General features: G+C 33.9%; 1 protein-coding gene across 6 annotated transcripts in view; it reads right to left on the reverse strand.

Moving 5' to 3' along the window:
• Positions 1-15,926, reverse strand: part of FBXW7 (F-box and WD repeat domain containing 7) — a 205,389-nt gene that overhangs the window by 6,424 nt on the left and 183,039 nt on the right. For 5 of the 6 annotated variants that reach the window (XM_007189414.3, XM_057546651.1, XM_057546652.1 and 2 more), the window contains 5 exons: positions 10,638-10,772; positions 5,299-5,422; positions 3,394-3,530; positions 2,328-2,441; positions 905-1,086 (listed from right to left, as the gene is read on the reverse strand). In XM_007189414.3, coding sequence (XP_007189476.1) covers positions 905-1,086; positions 2,328-2,441; positions 3,394-3,530; positions 5,299-5,422; positions 10,638-10,772 — 692 coding nt within the window. The remainder of the gene's footprint in view (positions 1-904; positions 1,087-2,327; positions 2,442-3,393; positions 3,531-5,298; positions 5,423-10,637; positions 10,773-15,926) is intronic. The other variant, XM_057546653.1, reaches the window with a different exon arrangement.

The following is a 15,926-nucleotide window of genomic DNA, read 5'->3' on the forward strand; positions in this document are numbered from 1 at the left end:
CTTGATAAAGAAGATGCCATGGACAGAATGAATTAACGGTAAAAACTGGAGTGGATTCACTGCAAGGACCCTTCAGAGAGACCTTTTCTGACAAAGGAGGTAGAAATCACACCTGTTTAACAGGGGTACTGTGAAGACACGCCGATGGAAGATAGAAAGGACTTTAATAGGAGGGCTCTGTAGGAGGAGATAAAAGCAACAGGAAAGATGCTGAGAAGAAAAAGGCAAGCAGTCTGGTTTGGCTTAAACTATTTTGAAAACTGGATTGAGGGTTTCTTCCTTAATTCGGTAGGCAACAGTAGGCTCCCAAAGGGCAGTGGTACTACCGTAATTAGAGGAGGTTCTCTGCCAGCTGTGTAAAAGGTGACCAAGTTTGAAAGCTCTGTCAGTAGTTCAGGTGATAGGTAATGAGAGAGTAAGTTAAAACGCACAGGCCTCAGCTTTTGCCCAGACACAGGGGATATGATGGAGTGGGGGAAAGTGGTGGGTAATTAAAAAGACTCAGAGACTTGAAGCCTGAATTACTGAATTTGTCCCACTACTGGAAATATATGCCCCCTCCCAAATTTTTTTTGAAGATGATGAGTCATCGAAGATTTAGAACAATAAAGTAAGGTGTTAGTCAAGATCAGAGAACAGAGTTTCAAGGTGGAAGCCAACAACACATTAAATGAGGACGGAAATTTAAAGGCAATACCCTACTGCCCAATTTTAAGGCAATACACTACTGCTTTCCTAGCAGAGAAGTATCTGAAGTTGAATGATGAAAGTCTAATTTAGGAGCATATTATCAATATCTCTCTGTTAGACATAGTAAGTACTGTACAACTGAACTCTATACAAAAGGCCCCAAGTTCACAAGTAACAGAGGAAGAATTCCCAACCCCTACAGGGTTTCCCCTACCTTTTTTCATGGAGATGCATACAACGTACAGTGGAAGTATGCCCATATAAGGTGTGTATACATTCTCCCGTCTCCGCATTCCACACTTTGAGAGTCCGATCTGTAGATCCACTAATAATGATATTGTCTCTCATCTGTGATGACCATACTCCACCTGTGTGTCCCACTAATGTCCTCAGACACTGCAAAAACACTTAAGATGATTACTTTTGGGTAGAAAGAAAAACAATGTAAATAACATTTCAGTAGTTCATTAAAATCTGAAGTAAAGTTATTTACTCAGTTGGAATGTTTGGCATATTAGAAAATAATTTTTCACATCAATATAACATGACCCCATCACTGTGTATTTCTTTGTTTATTCAGCAGCACTGCATATTATACACACACACACAGTCGAGGAACAAGTATGTAGACAGTTAAACCTTTCTCACTAACGTATGACAACTCCGGCCTGGCCTCTTTGATAAAATAATACTAAAATTGCAGCTTGGTTTCTTCCATGGGAATGGAGTCAATGAAAGAATGCCAACGGAGTTGGGTGTGGCCACATTCCACATTTCATCTGAATCTGCCCCAAGGCAGGAGCTCTGGTACTTCTAGGCAAGGTACTTCTAGACAAGTAAAGACAGACACTACAACCCTGAAATAAATCCAAAACTAATATTACACTACGGAAATACGAAGCAGTTTTAAAACAACTTCTACATCTGACTTGGAATATTTAGAAGATTCTTGCCCAAGAATCAACATGTTATAAGACATTTTAAAAGACAGATCTCCCCCTCCCCACACACTTTCTTCTATTCTTTTTTAGGTGGTCAATTACTTAATTCAAGAAAATATTTTCCATTGGACAGATAAAAATAAGTATTCAGTAGAGAACCATTAAAGTATAATATTGTATGAAGTGAAACTGACTGCCTGGACTGCTTTGTTTCCTTCAAACTCCTATTAAAATAACTAGCCTGCTTAACTTCTATCTTACATGGTTTGAGATAAATCAAAATTAACATGATTTATTTAACTTTTAAACTATAGGTAGGTTATCAACAAAGTTTACAAGGAAAAAATATATCCCTCAGTCATATTTTTGAAAAAGATTAAAAAGGAAGGAGATATAACTTTGATGGTTAATAAAAGTGGGAAAAATTAAGCCAAAAAAAAGCACATCTGTAAAATCTTAAAATAGCTAAGTCACAAAGATAGACAAACTATTTAAATGAAGAAGAAACTAATGACATCCCTATCATGAGAAACATCATTTTCATGCCAAGAAAAAAGCTGAATTAGAAGCTCTGATATTTGCTATCAAAATAAGCTAGACTCAGAAATGAATCCTTGTTTTCCTTTCACTGGTTGATCCTTGTAAAGGTATGTACCAAATGGTGACTTTACGAAGTGTAGAGAGAAGTACACTTACTTTGCCTGTGACTGCTGACCAAACTTTTAAAGTGTTGTCATCAGAACCACTAACTATTCGGTTACCACAAAACTGTAAGCATGTGATCACATGATCATCATGTCCTTTCAGCACCTATAACATAGATGTACAGATCAGAAGTACGTTACTACATTATGTTTTTTAAAATACTGGTGAAAAGAAAAATGAGGCCATAAATAGCAACAGTAATCCATAGTCTATTTCCAGAGTAAAAATTTGTATAAAATATGAAGCATCCTTCCTGGCAGATGAATTAAGTATTAAACATTTTATTGTTTCCATATTCTATTATTTATACTTGAGACATCAACTATTAAAATTTTACTCAGTCAAGACCTCATAAATATGGTTCAAACACAAACATATTTTATAATCATCTATTTTATCCGCTCAAACCAAAAGAATATGCACTTAAGTTGTGCAATTTTGACACACAAAAACAAAGGTGCCTACTAAGTAGAAAGACAATAATCATCAACTTTTTCAACTTAAACAAAAAAGCCTGCCATAATGTATACGTTTTAATACAAAATGTCTCCCCAAATTGCTTTTTTTCCAGTTGAAAAAAATATAGTTAAGGATTTCAAGTATTTTTGCCATTCTTTTTATAATTGAAATGTTATAAGGCAGAAAATCAGAATTATGCTTAAATTTATAAAATTAAAACACACAAAAGCCATCAAAAAACCCCCCCAAACATGGGCACTCCTCAAAAAATCATGTTTAGTCAGAGAGGGAGCAAATTCTTAGGTAGTATGTATATGACACAAAATTCAACAGGATATTCAGAAATTTTCATTTACGTGCAATAGACAGAACAACACGTAAGTCAATTCATCTTTTATTCAAGTACAATTAGTTGTCAGACTAGAGATATTAGCAAAGAGGAATAATGTCAGTTACATTTTCAGTTATTTTAAAATATATTGTTTTCTTTCTATAGGACGTGGGTTGTCAAGTTATACTGCTTGTCAGATATGGAAGAGTACACTACGTACTAACACTGATTAATGGTTTCTGTTACATCATGCAAGAGTTCAGTTACCTTAGGAGACTTGAGTTCTCCTCGCCTCCAGTTAGTATCAATTCTGTGCTGCCTGATGTATGCACTTTTCCATGGACTGTGTATGAAACCTGGTTTTATTACTTTTCTTCTCTTGATGTGCAATGGTTCATCAATACCTAAGGTTTAGAAAATTTAGAGTATAATTGCCTTCACCAATAATACAAATTACACATTTTATAATGCATCTCATTTTCTCCTATGCTGAAAACCATTGAAACGCAGAACACTAATTTCTAACACTGTTATTACGAGACACTAATGTAAATTTGCAATCTGTATGGCATGTTTTCTATTGACTATTTCATTTCTCTCAGAATAATTCTATGAAATGTCGGTGAGGATGTGGAGAAATTGGAACCCTTGTGCAATGCTTGTGGGACTATAAAATAATGTAGCTGCTATGGAAAACAGTATGGCGGTTACTCAAAATAAATTAACCATAAAATTAACATATGATCCAGCAATTCCACTTCTGAACATACACCCAAAAGAACTGAAAGCAGGGACTTGAACAGGTATTTGTACATCCATGTTCGTAGCAGCATTATTTATAACAGCCAAGAGGTGGAAGCAACCCAAGTGTCCATTGATGGATAAATGGAGAAAAAAGTATGGTATATACATACAATGGAATGTTTAGTCTTAAAAAAGGAGGGAATTCTGATACATTTGGATGAACCTTGAAGACATTATGCTAAGTGAAATAAGACAGCCACAAAAAGACAAATACCGTATGATTCCACTTATATGAGGTCCCTAGAGTCGTCAAATTTATAGAGACAGAAAACAAAATGGTGGTTGCCAGTGCTGCAGGGAAGAGGAATAGGGAGTTACTGTTAAATGGGTATGGAGTTGCAGCTGGGGAAGATGATAAACTTCTGGAGATGGATGGTGGTGATGGTTCCACAGCAAAGTCAGCGTACTTAATGCCGCTGAACTATACACTTAAAAATGGTGAAAGTGATAAATTCTATTTTATGTATAAATTATCACAATTAAAAAAAAGTCATTAAAATAATGATTCTATGAGAAGGTAAGGCAGGGATAATTAATCCCACTTTATATATATCTGAGAAGAGAAGGTTTCACTGAGTAGTCCAAGCCACAGACAGGGCAGAGGCAGGATTAGAAACCAAGTATCCTGGATCTTTCTTTACCTCTCAGCTTTACTAAAGAGAACCTATAGCGCATCTGTCTTACACTCTATGATTCTTTCTTAAAAATTTTGCTTGTCAAAGGCAAATAATATTTTTGCATAATTTTTTTCAAAAGTAATATTTTTCTAGATGCCTGCTGAAAAGAAAAAATGTCCTTTCTTAATATGGATGATACCTACTCCATTACTAGGAAAGGGGATTTTTTTTTTTTTTTTTTAAACAGGTCTCAGAACACAGGCTCCATGGTGGGAAGAAAATGGGACTTTACTACATCATCCCCAGGATTTAAGAATATCTAGCAAATAAGAGGTGCTCAAGAAATATTTGTGGAAGAAATGAATAGACTACAGATATGTGAGTATTTAATTGTTATTTTAATTTGGGGGTTCTCTTTAAATTGTCCTCATCCTGACTTTCTCATTGTTTATTAATTCTACTGGAGACTGGGAAGCAAATGAGATATATTCACTATTAGTTACAGTGCTCACTAAAGGGGTTAGTGGCAAGATTTGGCACATTTGAACATGTGGAATAACCTGTGGATTTTATATAAGTAGGTGAATGTAAATGAAGACGCAGTCTTGATTCTTTGATAGGCTGCCAAAGTTCTCTGTTTTTATTTATCCACCACTTTATTCTATGTGCACATAAAACTTATTATTATTTTTCAGAATCACTTTGCTTTTTCGAACTACAAATATTTTCTCTCTGTGATTTTGAACCTTACCCTCTTCTTTACATTTCTCTCTCCAGAGAAGGTTGTCTTCAGCCAAAATTCTCCAGTAGCGACACGTCTGAGCCGCTTGTAGCAGGTCTTTGGGTTCCAGGAATGAAAGCACATAAAGTGCCAGCTATGAAAAGAAAAAGCATAGTATACCATGTGTCTCTTTTTAACTATAAAAAATAAGTTAATTATTCCCTATAGTATAAAGTACTTATAGAGAAATGTAATATAATTTTACATTCTAATTTCTAAAATTATGAAAGGCAGTACCTTCTAATATTCAATTTTAACAAATACATCCCAGATTTAAAAACACCCTGTTGGTTTTTATGAACTTCACCCACTAACTCCTCACCTCTTCAGGGAACACGTATTAAACCTCTCTGCCTCTTCTCTTGCCTTTGCTCTGTGAACCTCATCTCAAGAATTCTACTATTTATTTATATATTTTTTACTTTATTAGGTGTTTAAATTTTGTCTTCTTCTGTCCTCACTACAATATACTTTCACTTAAGAAATGAGATTCCTGTATACTCTGCGTGGCATAATTTCAGAATCCTTCAGATAGTTAGATATAATTAATAGTTCTTTATCGTATCAAACTGTTTATATCACAGTGATGAACTTTTCAAACATTTAACCCTTTACTGTAAATGACAAAAGGGAACAATTATTAAACTGCTCCCTAGACCTATAAAAGTAATTGGGTTCTAATTCTTTTATATTGCTTATGGAGATTTTCTGGATGGGCCAGATAGAGTTGTATATTTGAGCTAAGTCTTTGATATATCACTGATTTAAAAATTTTGTTTCCAATAGTTGCAAACCATCAATTTTTTTTCCAGCGTGTAAAGTCAATTCAAATAAATAAGAGAAAAGGAAATAGAAGAAAAAGGAGAACGACAGCTTCCGACTATGCTCATTCAACTAGCCTCACAAATCACATAAAAATTTAAATTATGATATTAGGACAGAATGATCTAAACAGAGCAATAAAGTGTACTTTTCACATAAACTAAGTTACAAAGATTAAAACAAACTATCATTTAAAGGACCTAGGGTCATATAGGGAGTAAAAGCACAATCTGAATTATTTTTTGATGCTAAACAGGAATTACATGAAATAAATTATGTTTTCCCAATGACTTTGTATCAATATATATACAGAGTTTGTCATTAATCACATATTTATTGAGTATATTCTATATAGAAAGTACTTCAAGCAGTCAGTATTCAACTTAATACTACTATTGACAAATGACAGTGAAAAACTTTTTGTGGAATAATTATTTTCGGTCTATCAGAGAAGACCATTCAGTATTATATACAGAAACCGAGTCATTTAAAATGAAAAGGCATAACTATATTAAACAATCTATATATGCATGTGTGTTCATACATACATACACATATACAAATATATACATACATACATAACTCAACAATATATTTTTTAAATGGATACCCCATAAACCAATTAATTTTGAAATTATCAATCAATCAAAGCCTAGGCAAGTTTGCTTAGTGTCAGTCTAACACCATACTATTAATCTTCTATGTGAAATTGATATTTAACATAGAAATTATCAGGCACAAAGTTATATTTGTGGAAAAGAGATGCTAGTTAATGCCCAAGATATTGAGAATGGTCATATGAAAAAGCCTACTCTTATTTTAGCTATCCAGCTGAAGCAGAAATCAGGTAATTTATAGAAACATTCAACGGATCCTAAATGCTAAGAAACAAATCCAGAGCAGGTTAGATTTATCCCCAAATCAACAGGTAACATTTCCTTCATTACTGGTGATTAAGAGATCATCTAGTCCAGTGTCTGCATGCATTAAAAAGAAATGTAAAGAAACACTCAGGTGCTAAAGAAATTTGAAGTGCTAACTCCATAGGTAATTGGCACCCATTCCTTTAAAACAGCAAAGTCCCTAACTCAACCATAAACTTCAGCTTATTAAATGTTTGTCCATGCCATCAAAACATCCCGGTATTATAGAAAATACACATAGCATGGGACTTCCCTCGTGGTCCAGTGGTTGAGAATCTGCCTTCCAATGCAGGGGACAAGGGTTCGATCCCTGGTGGGGGAACTAAAATCCCACATGCCGCGGGGCAACTAAGCCCACGCTCGGCAACTACTGAGCCCGTGCACTCTAGAGCCCGCACGCCACTAGAGAGCCCGCATGCCACTAGAGAGCCCGCACGTCGCCAACTACTGAGCCCGTGCACTCTGGAGCCCGCACATCACAACTAGAGAGAAGCCCACGTGCCACAACTAGAGAAGCCCGCATGCCGCAATGAAGATCCCGCATGCCACAACTAAGACCTGATGCAGCCAAATAATAAAATTTTTTAAAAAAGAGAAAATATACATAGCAAAATAGAAAAATATGAATAAGAAAATCAGAACCAGATTATAGAACTATTTCTATATAAATAGAAAAGGTTTAAACTAGAGAAAAAGTAGAACACAAATGTACTGGCAACAGTATTTTACATGGTTTTTTAATTAGGCTGCCAAGCAAAAAGAAAACAGCAATTAGTTATACCAGTTCCTCAAAGGAAACAAAGTTTTGTCATGTAGGGTTCCTTATAGGGGACAGAGAGTGGGCATTGTCCCAGACTACATCTCTACAATACCACAGAGGGGGTTACAGGTTTCTTGGAGCCAAATCAAATGGTCTAGCTAATGCAGTTTTCTATTAATTTGTATTAAAGGTAAACTCTAGATTAGTAATTCTTCCTAAGGACTACTTCCACACAAGAAAAGCTCTTAAATCCAAAATTTATTTCAGATAATTATCTTTTCTTTGCCCAAACTTGTCCTTTCAATGAGAGTTGCTGTTTTTTGTTTCTCACTATAACTTATATTGGGTTGGCCAAAAAGTTCATTCGGTTAGTGAATACATTGTTCAGTAAAATTCTTGGTGAAAATGAAAAAACGTGTCTTTTATTTTACTTAAAACCGAACAAACTTTTTGGCCAACCCGGTATAAAAGACCACCATATTATATTTAAAAAGTTGCTAATACTTTCCTAGAATTGCTATATTTCAGTGGATTGAAATAGTGAAAGAAAAAGAAAAGAACAAAGAAAATGTTGGCCAATCCTATGTTAAGAATTTAGGTTTTGTTCTAGATCATCTACTATACCACTATGCTTTTCTTGGCATTTACTTACAAAATAAGGATAGTGCTCTTTATCACAAGTCTCCCATGTGAGACTAGTGAGATTTCTGTCAAGGTTTTTGAGATTAATAAGTAAATGTTGGTAAAGAGCTTTGAGATCTGTTGAAAGGAATTATGAGAAAATTACTACAAGTCCATTTCCTGACATGAAGGTAATACTGTTTTAAATAATGATAGTACTTAGTCTCTAGTAAGATGTTAGTTTCCTTAAGGACTTAGATCTATACCATTATTTCTCTACATATAAAATAAAGCATTTTTCAAAAAAGAAAATGTTTTTTCTAGCAGTTAAAACTATATTCAATATCCTTTGATAAACCACAATGGAAAAGCATATGAAAAAGAATGTATGTATAACTGAGTCACTTTGCTGTACAGTAGTAATTAACACAACACTGTAATTCAACTATACTTCAATAAAAAGCAAATTAAAAAGGGGGGGGGACAGGTGCCATGCTAAGTCAGGCTCACTCATTCTGTCTAGCAAAGCTTCCTTCCCCTCAGGCAATCTTCAAAGGAACACTTAATTCAAGAAAATCTTTACTGCCCTGGTTATGGATAATTTGTGCTTAATTTTTAGATTCTTAAGAATACTTTTATATTCTTCTGATTTCAAATCACGTTTTTTTGTGTTACGAAGCTACTATGGAAATCCAAATAAAGAAAAAACGAAACAAAACAAAAACCTCACCATCTTTAGACATAAGAGGACAAACTAGACTGAGAAAAAGTCTACATTTTAACAAAAGTACTACCTTCTAAAATAGGAAGGATATCAAGGAAAACTATGAAAAATATATCAAAGGTGAATAAATTCAGTTTCAGTCAAATACTTATAAAAGTGCTTCCTATTATTACCACCCTTCTGGAAGCAAAGAGAGAGAGCTTATGCCACTTTCATAAGCGAAATCTATCCAAAGGGTTCAGTTTTAGAATCAGCCAGCAAGAATAAAGATTTTTTTTTCTGGGACAATGTCATTTTAAAAATCACTCCAAAGAAGCAACATCTCAGGAAAAAGGTATTTTTTTCCACTTTGCTTTTTCCTGTAGTTATGCTTAATTTCATCCATTAACTATGATGAAACCATTTTATTAATATCCATTGTGAAATTAGTATTGGGACTATCTTTAATGCCCTTAGGATATTTAGCATGGGTATCTGAAAAAAAAAAAAAAAATCAACTTCCTTTCTCTTCAAATTTGAAGTTGCAGGACCATTTGCATTTGTATTTATATTAACATAAATGGTATTTTATATTGTCTTCTTAGCTGATCTATTATTAGTGGCATATACAAAAATTTTGTGAAAATATAAGTCATGGTAACATTGATTATTTAATGTTATCTTATTTCTGTTTGCTGACAAAAATGAAACTATGAAGGCTACAACATCAACAAAAGAACTACATCTAAACTATGCCTCATTTACATAGTCAAGAATGCACATGTGATCATAATCAATCTATGATAAAAAATCAAAGATGTTTTATTTTATATAAAGATATTAAAACAAATGGGCATAAATAATTCTAAAAGAAATACTATAAGAATGTAACTGGTATGGGAAATCTGTGATTATGTGTGTGTGTGTGATGTGGCAGGAAGGGGAATGATTAATAGAAGACGACGTACATGTGAAATTCCATATACTTCAAAATAATTACATAATGTAAGTCACTGAGAACTACTATCCAATAGAATCATGAAACTATTAATCTTGAAGGGACTTAGGATAAACAAAAAACAAAATAAGAAAAAAAATATTGCTGTTTTAATAAAATCAGAATTAAAAAAAAATCTACTACTATAAATGAACATACCAAGACAACTAAAGGTTGGACTTCAAATAACCTAGGAAAAAATCTTGGTAAAGAAACAGTCAAATTAACGAAACTCAATAGCTTAGTCTCATATATGACTTATTCCAGTGATGGAAAGAAGACACTTAGTCTGTAAGTATAATTTAATCTGAAAATTATATTAAGTCACAGCACCTTATAATTTACAGCCCCCTTTAATACTAATTAAGAGTGTTAAACTGACAATACTGAATACCATAATTAGCATGACAATGTCTAAAGATGGTAGCTGTTGATTTATATTTTCAAATAGCACTAATGAAGAATATAATTGATAATCCTTACCTCTTTAGGGAGCAAGGAAATGAAGTCTCGCTGAAACTGGGGTTCTATCACTTGCATCATATGTTTTACTTGTGTTGGTTCACAACTATCAATAAGTTCATCTAAAGCAAGCAATTTCTCTGGTCCACTCCAGCTCTATCAAAGAGGAATTAGAAATTTTTATCTATTATTTTAATAAATGTCTCAAATTATAAACTTATAAAGGAAAATCCACATCTACACACAACATAAAAAGTGGCTGCTTACAGTAGAAGGCACTGAAGTGACAATCATTTAGTCTCATCAAGTTTATTAGCTACCTTTATTTTGTAAAAGCTTTTTTTGGGTTTGATAGACAGAAAAATATTTTTGCATTGTATTATTATAATTGTTATATGTTCGTCCATCTACCACCAAGATACTGGTTGAGAAACCAAAATTTTATTCAGAAACATTGGTTTGGGTCACTAAGTAAATGAATTTTGACAGATGATTTTCCTTTCTTCCCTTTCTTTCTAGTGGGCACCATAAAACTTGATGGTTTTAGTAAGGCACTCATCTGAGACTGGCAGCATCAACTAGAGAAAAGTTAATAAATGGATAGACTGTACATCTGACAAGTGTCTTCTACAAATTAAAAGGGCTTTGATTTGCTATATGAAAATAATTTCAAATAAAAAACAGCAAACAACAGAAAATGGTAGCTGACTTAATAGTAAAATTAGAATATGAACAAAGGCTAAAAGAGGGTAAGAAATAAAGTATATGCTATGGAAAAACAAAAACAATTATACCTCAAAAATATGAGCTCCTTTAAACCATACTAAGAGGGTTGTTTTAATTTTTTTCCCCCAGTGTGGAACACCTGCACAGAAATGCCGTAATTCTTAAAAGGAGAAACCAAAAAGCCACATGAATCATTTAAATTGTTAGGACCTCCCCTCACAAAAATCAAGTAAAACATTTAAATAACCTTGAAACACTTAGGTGAAAAAACATCCTTGAGCAAGCTGATATAGTACCTTTGTGAATTATTATGTCCACTTTGGAAGTGGGAGAAGAGAGAACAATAGGTGAGGTTTGGAGCTAGAAAGATCTGGATTTTGACATTCCATTTCTTGCTCCAACTAGGAACCTGGATTTTGTAACATGTGAAATAGATAATAGTTGAAAACTGAGATACACTGAGGATACTGGAAGCCTTATTCAGAATATCAATACTTTTTAAAGTATTTCTTAAAATATTTATCAGAATCTACAATGAAATCTCATCTCTTCTTTCCTATCATAAAGCTGTAGACTACACTAATACTAGCAAACATTTCAGTAGTACTTCCACAGTACTACTATATAATAATGTCACAAACATTATCTCACTTAATCATCATAAAAACCCTGGAGAATATCTCCATTTTACCACCAAATATGAGGAAACAGAGGCTCTAATAAGCTGTGTCCTTTCCTTTTACTTTGACACATACATATACCCAGAACATTCTCCTTGAGTACTCACTGTGTATCCTTTTTGGTTAGGGTGAGGATTTATACATAGAAATTAAAAATACTCATAGACATGTATATGCACACACATGACCAATTAAAAGCAGTTAATTTGGAGTTTATTTCACTCCATTTCCCTCACATAGCTTCAAATCCTGGTTCAAAACTTACTACCTCTTCGACAAAACTCATGCTGATCAATGGCCACTCATCCCTGACAGTACCAATACTATAAACTCTGAGTTATTGATTTATATTCCTCACAGGATTTGAGGTGGGTTTTTATAATATGCTGTTCCTCTCCATCTACATTATAAGAATTCATGGACACTAGTATAAAAACATGCCCATTTTGGATGATGGATAACTATGCTGACTTGATTAAAATGCAGCTTTAATTAAAACACTTGATAGAATAATTTTAATGTAAACTTTTTAATCTCCTTTGCATATATGAATGCCAGCTTTAAAGATATTTTTGGAAATATTTGGAAATATTTATGGTTAAAGATATGTGATCTTCTATGGTAAAAAGATAGTGAAACATCTTTTAACATATTACTATTTATATTACTAATTATAATTTATATTCTATATAATGTAATATATTACTATTCTATATAAATTACAACTATTATGAATATTTCTAATTAAAGGTTAATATACTATACAAGTTTCATGTTTTGTTTTTTTTCAGTTAACATATTATTACTGTGTTTAAAAAAGGAAGGAACAGAAAAACAGTATCAATACATGGTATATAACTGCTAACAGATGAAAAAATATCCTTTCAAGGATTTTAGGGGCTGGAGTATAGAATGAAAAAAGCCAGAACAGAAGATAAATAATTCAGATCTTAGGTAAATGTTAGAAATTGTGTCAGAAACTTCTATATATTTAAGGCAAAGTCCATGATGAAAATTATGCCCATATAGCAAAATACTTCTAAGACTTTAAACAATATTTTTATTTTGTTTTAAGATAATATTTAACAAGTTAAATAGAATTTAAATTATATTTCAATTTGAATTATACACATATTCAGTAGATGTTACTTTGTGACATTTTACTGAAAAGTATACAACTGACAAAGATTAGTAACAAGCTGTAATCTACAAAGTAAATGAGACTGTTTTCACTGACCATACATATTCGACAGTCCAATTACTTTAAGTCACATCTCTTAGATGGTTCCAGCAAAGGTCTGGACCACGTGGTCCCTAGCTTTCCTCTCTCCAGCCTGGATTTCTTTCCTGAACTCCAGACCTGTTTATAAAATTGCTTATTCAACATGTATTCTTGGGTATGTAATAGAAACTATATCCATGACCTTTCTCTTCAAATATGCATGTCCACAATCTTCCCTATTCCAGTAAGATGTAACTCTTATTATATTAGTCTGTTCAGGCCCAAAGCTCTGGAGTCATCCCCAACTCTCTTACTTTCACCATCAGATAGTTCTGATCCATCAGTGAATTCTAAGGCCTTAAAATTCAAAATATACCCAGAATCTGACTATTACTACATTGGTCTAAGCTACTATTGTCTCTCACCTGGGTTATTCCTATAACCTCTTACCCAGTCTCCCAGCTTCCCACCTTTGCCCTCCTCGTTCTGTTCTCCACAAAGCAGTCAGAGTGACTGTGCTAAAAGTCACTCACTCACTCTTCTGCTTGAAGCCCTCAAGGTGCTTCCCACTTCACTCCAAGTAAAAACCAAAGTCTTCAGGTTGGCCTACAAGGTTCTAATTTCCTATTCCTTTCCCTCGTTTACTCTACTTTAGCCATAGATACTCTTTCTGTGCCTCAAACACACCCAGCATGCTCTGCTTCAGAGCCTTTTCACTTGCTGATCCCTGGACTATTCTTTCCCTAGACACCCACATGCTTTACTTCCCTACCTCCTTCTCTGAGACCTTCTCTGTGCAATTTTCTAAAACTGCAAACCAGTTTGAAATCCCCCAACCCCCTCTCTTTCCTGACTAGAGTTAAGTTCTCCAAAAAAGGGGTTTTGTCTGTTTTGTTAATTACTGTATCCCAGATCCAAATTAGGGCCTAGCACCTGACAGATACTCAGTAAATATTTGTTGAATAAATGAATGAATCCCCAAAGAGTCAGGAAATACTGCACCAATGCTATCTTAAAACTCTTTCTTGACAAAGTTTCTATTCTATGTACCTGATGGTATCACTGGGACTTGCTTGCTTAGTCTGGTTCCAAGACTGGTTCCCAATTTTGATACATACATGGTTTAACAGCAAGGGAAGGATGTATTAACTTGAAAACCTTGCAGTTAATGACTATATTAAAATAAAATTATATTTTATTTTTATTGGTGTGGGTTGTTGAGCCCACACCAATCTTTAATGAGGACTAGAGGAAAGAATACCGAATTGGGGATCAGGAAACTCAACTTTTGGAGAAGATAATTGCCACTAATTAGGTTACAATTTACCTCTGCAGGCTTTAGTTTCTTTATCTGAAAAAGTGTTGGAAATTCTGATAATAATTATTTTATTTCTGCTCTGAAAAGTAGTTCTTCTGGAAAAGAAAAAAGCACTTTCCTTTGGTCTTTCATGGTAAAGTTACTGGGAACACATTGAAAGGGATAGGAAAAACATTCCAAAATCAGAAAGAATCAAGATAAACAAAATTTAATTTGTGGACAAAATTGCAAATGCAAACTTGAAAATTCCCCATGAAAGTGGTATTTGATTTCAGGTAATCAGAGAATACCTGAAGGTGGGAGAGAAGAGTAGAAGGAGCACTGAACTGTAATCAGGGGCCTAGGTTTCACCAGTAAACTCACTGTGGAACTGCAGGGAAGCCCCTTAATTAGTCTGTATCTCAGAGACCCCACCTGTATAATGAGGGGCTTGGCCAGACCAGGGGTTCCCAAGTGCTGTTTGAGTGGTGCAAGAATCATGGAGTCCTCCAGCCCACCATCAAAGAGTCTGATTCAGTGGTCATGGTGGGGCTGAGGGCAGTTTATGCTTTAAATAACCAACTCATCCCGTACTGATGTGGGTGATTCACAAACCAGCAGTGGTTATTAGTCTGCATGATCCTTGGTGGTATCTCATTCAGATATATATATTTTATGACTTTAGGCAGTCTAGCACTTGAATTTCATGTGGTAAAGAACTCACTTCTCTAGTACCTCCAGAAGATGGTTACTTAGTCTGTTTGAACAGTTCCAGGAGTGGAGACTTACTAGCTCCCATTCTACTCTGGGTCAGTTCTAATTGTTAAGTTCAACTTACACCAAAATCTGACTCAAAGAATATGATCCAGGTTTTGTTTGCTGAAGAAACCAAGAATCAGTCTGATTCTACTTTTATACAAAAGTCTTTAAAATGTTAGACAGAAACAACATTTTCCCCTTAGTCTTCTCTGGCTAAATACATGACTTTCTTTAACTCTTCCTCACCCAACAGGGCTTCTTGATCATACTGTTTCAAATACAATGGCAAAGTAATACTGAATTCATTTTCTTTTGGCACTTTGCTGTTTTAATATGTCGTTGGCTAGCAAATAAAAGAGATCCAAATAAATTAGAAAACATGTACAATTTCTAAGTGTTACCATAAAACTTGATTAAGTCCTTCAAAGGAATAGTTTTTACCCCACTTTTAATTTCAAAACACAGAAGTATTTTCTACTTTATCATTCAAAAAAATATTATGGAGTGTAACAGGCATTTTCAAAGTACATTCATAGTTTTAATACAATACAAATATGTTTTGATTAAAATAATGCTAATAATGTTAATCTGATGACATTTGCATGAAGCTAGCGTTAATAGCTTCT

This window comes from Balaenoptera acutorostrata, chromosome 5, assembly GCF_949987535.1.
Source record: "Balaenoptera acutorostrata chromosome 5, mBalAcu1.1, whole genome shotgun sequence".
Taxonomy (NCBI): domain Eukaryota; kingdom Metazoa; phylum Chordata; class Mammalia; order Artiodactyla; family Balaenopteridae; genus Balaenoptera; species Balaenoptera acutorostrata.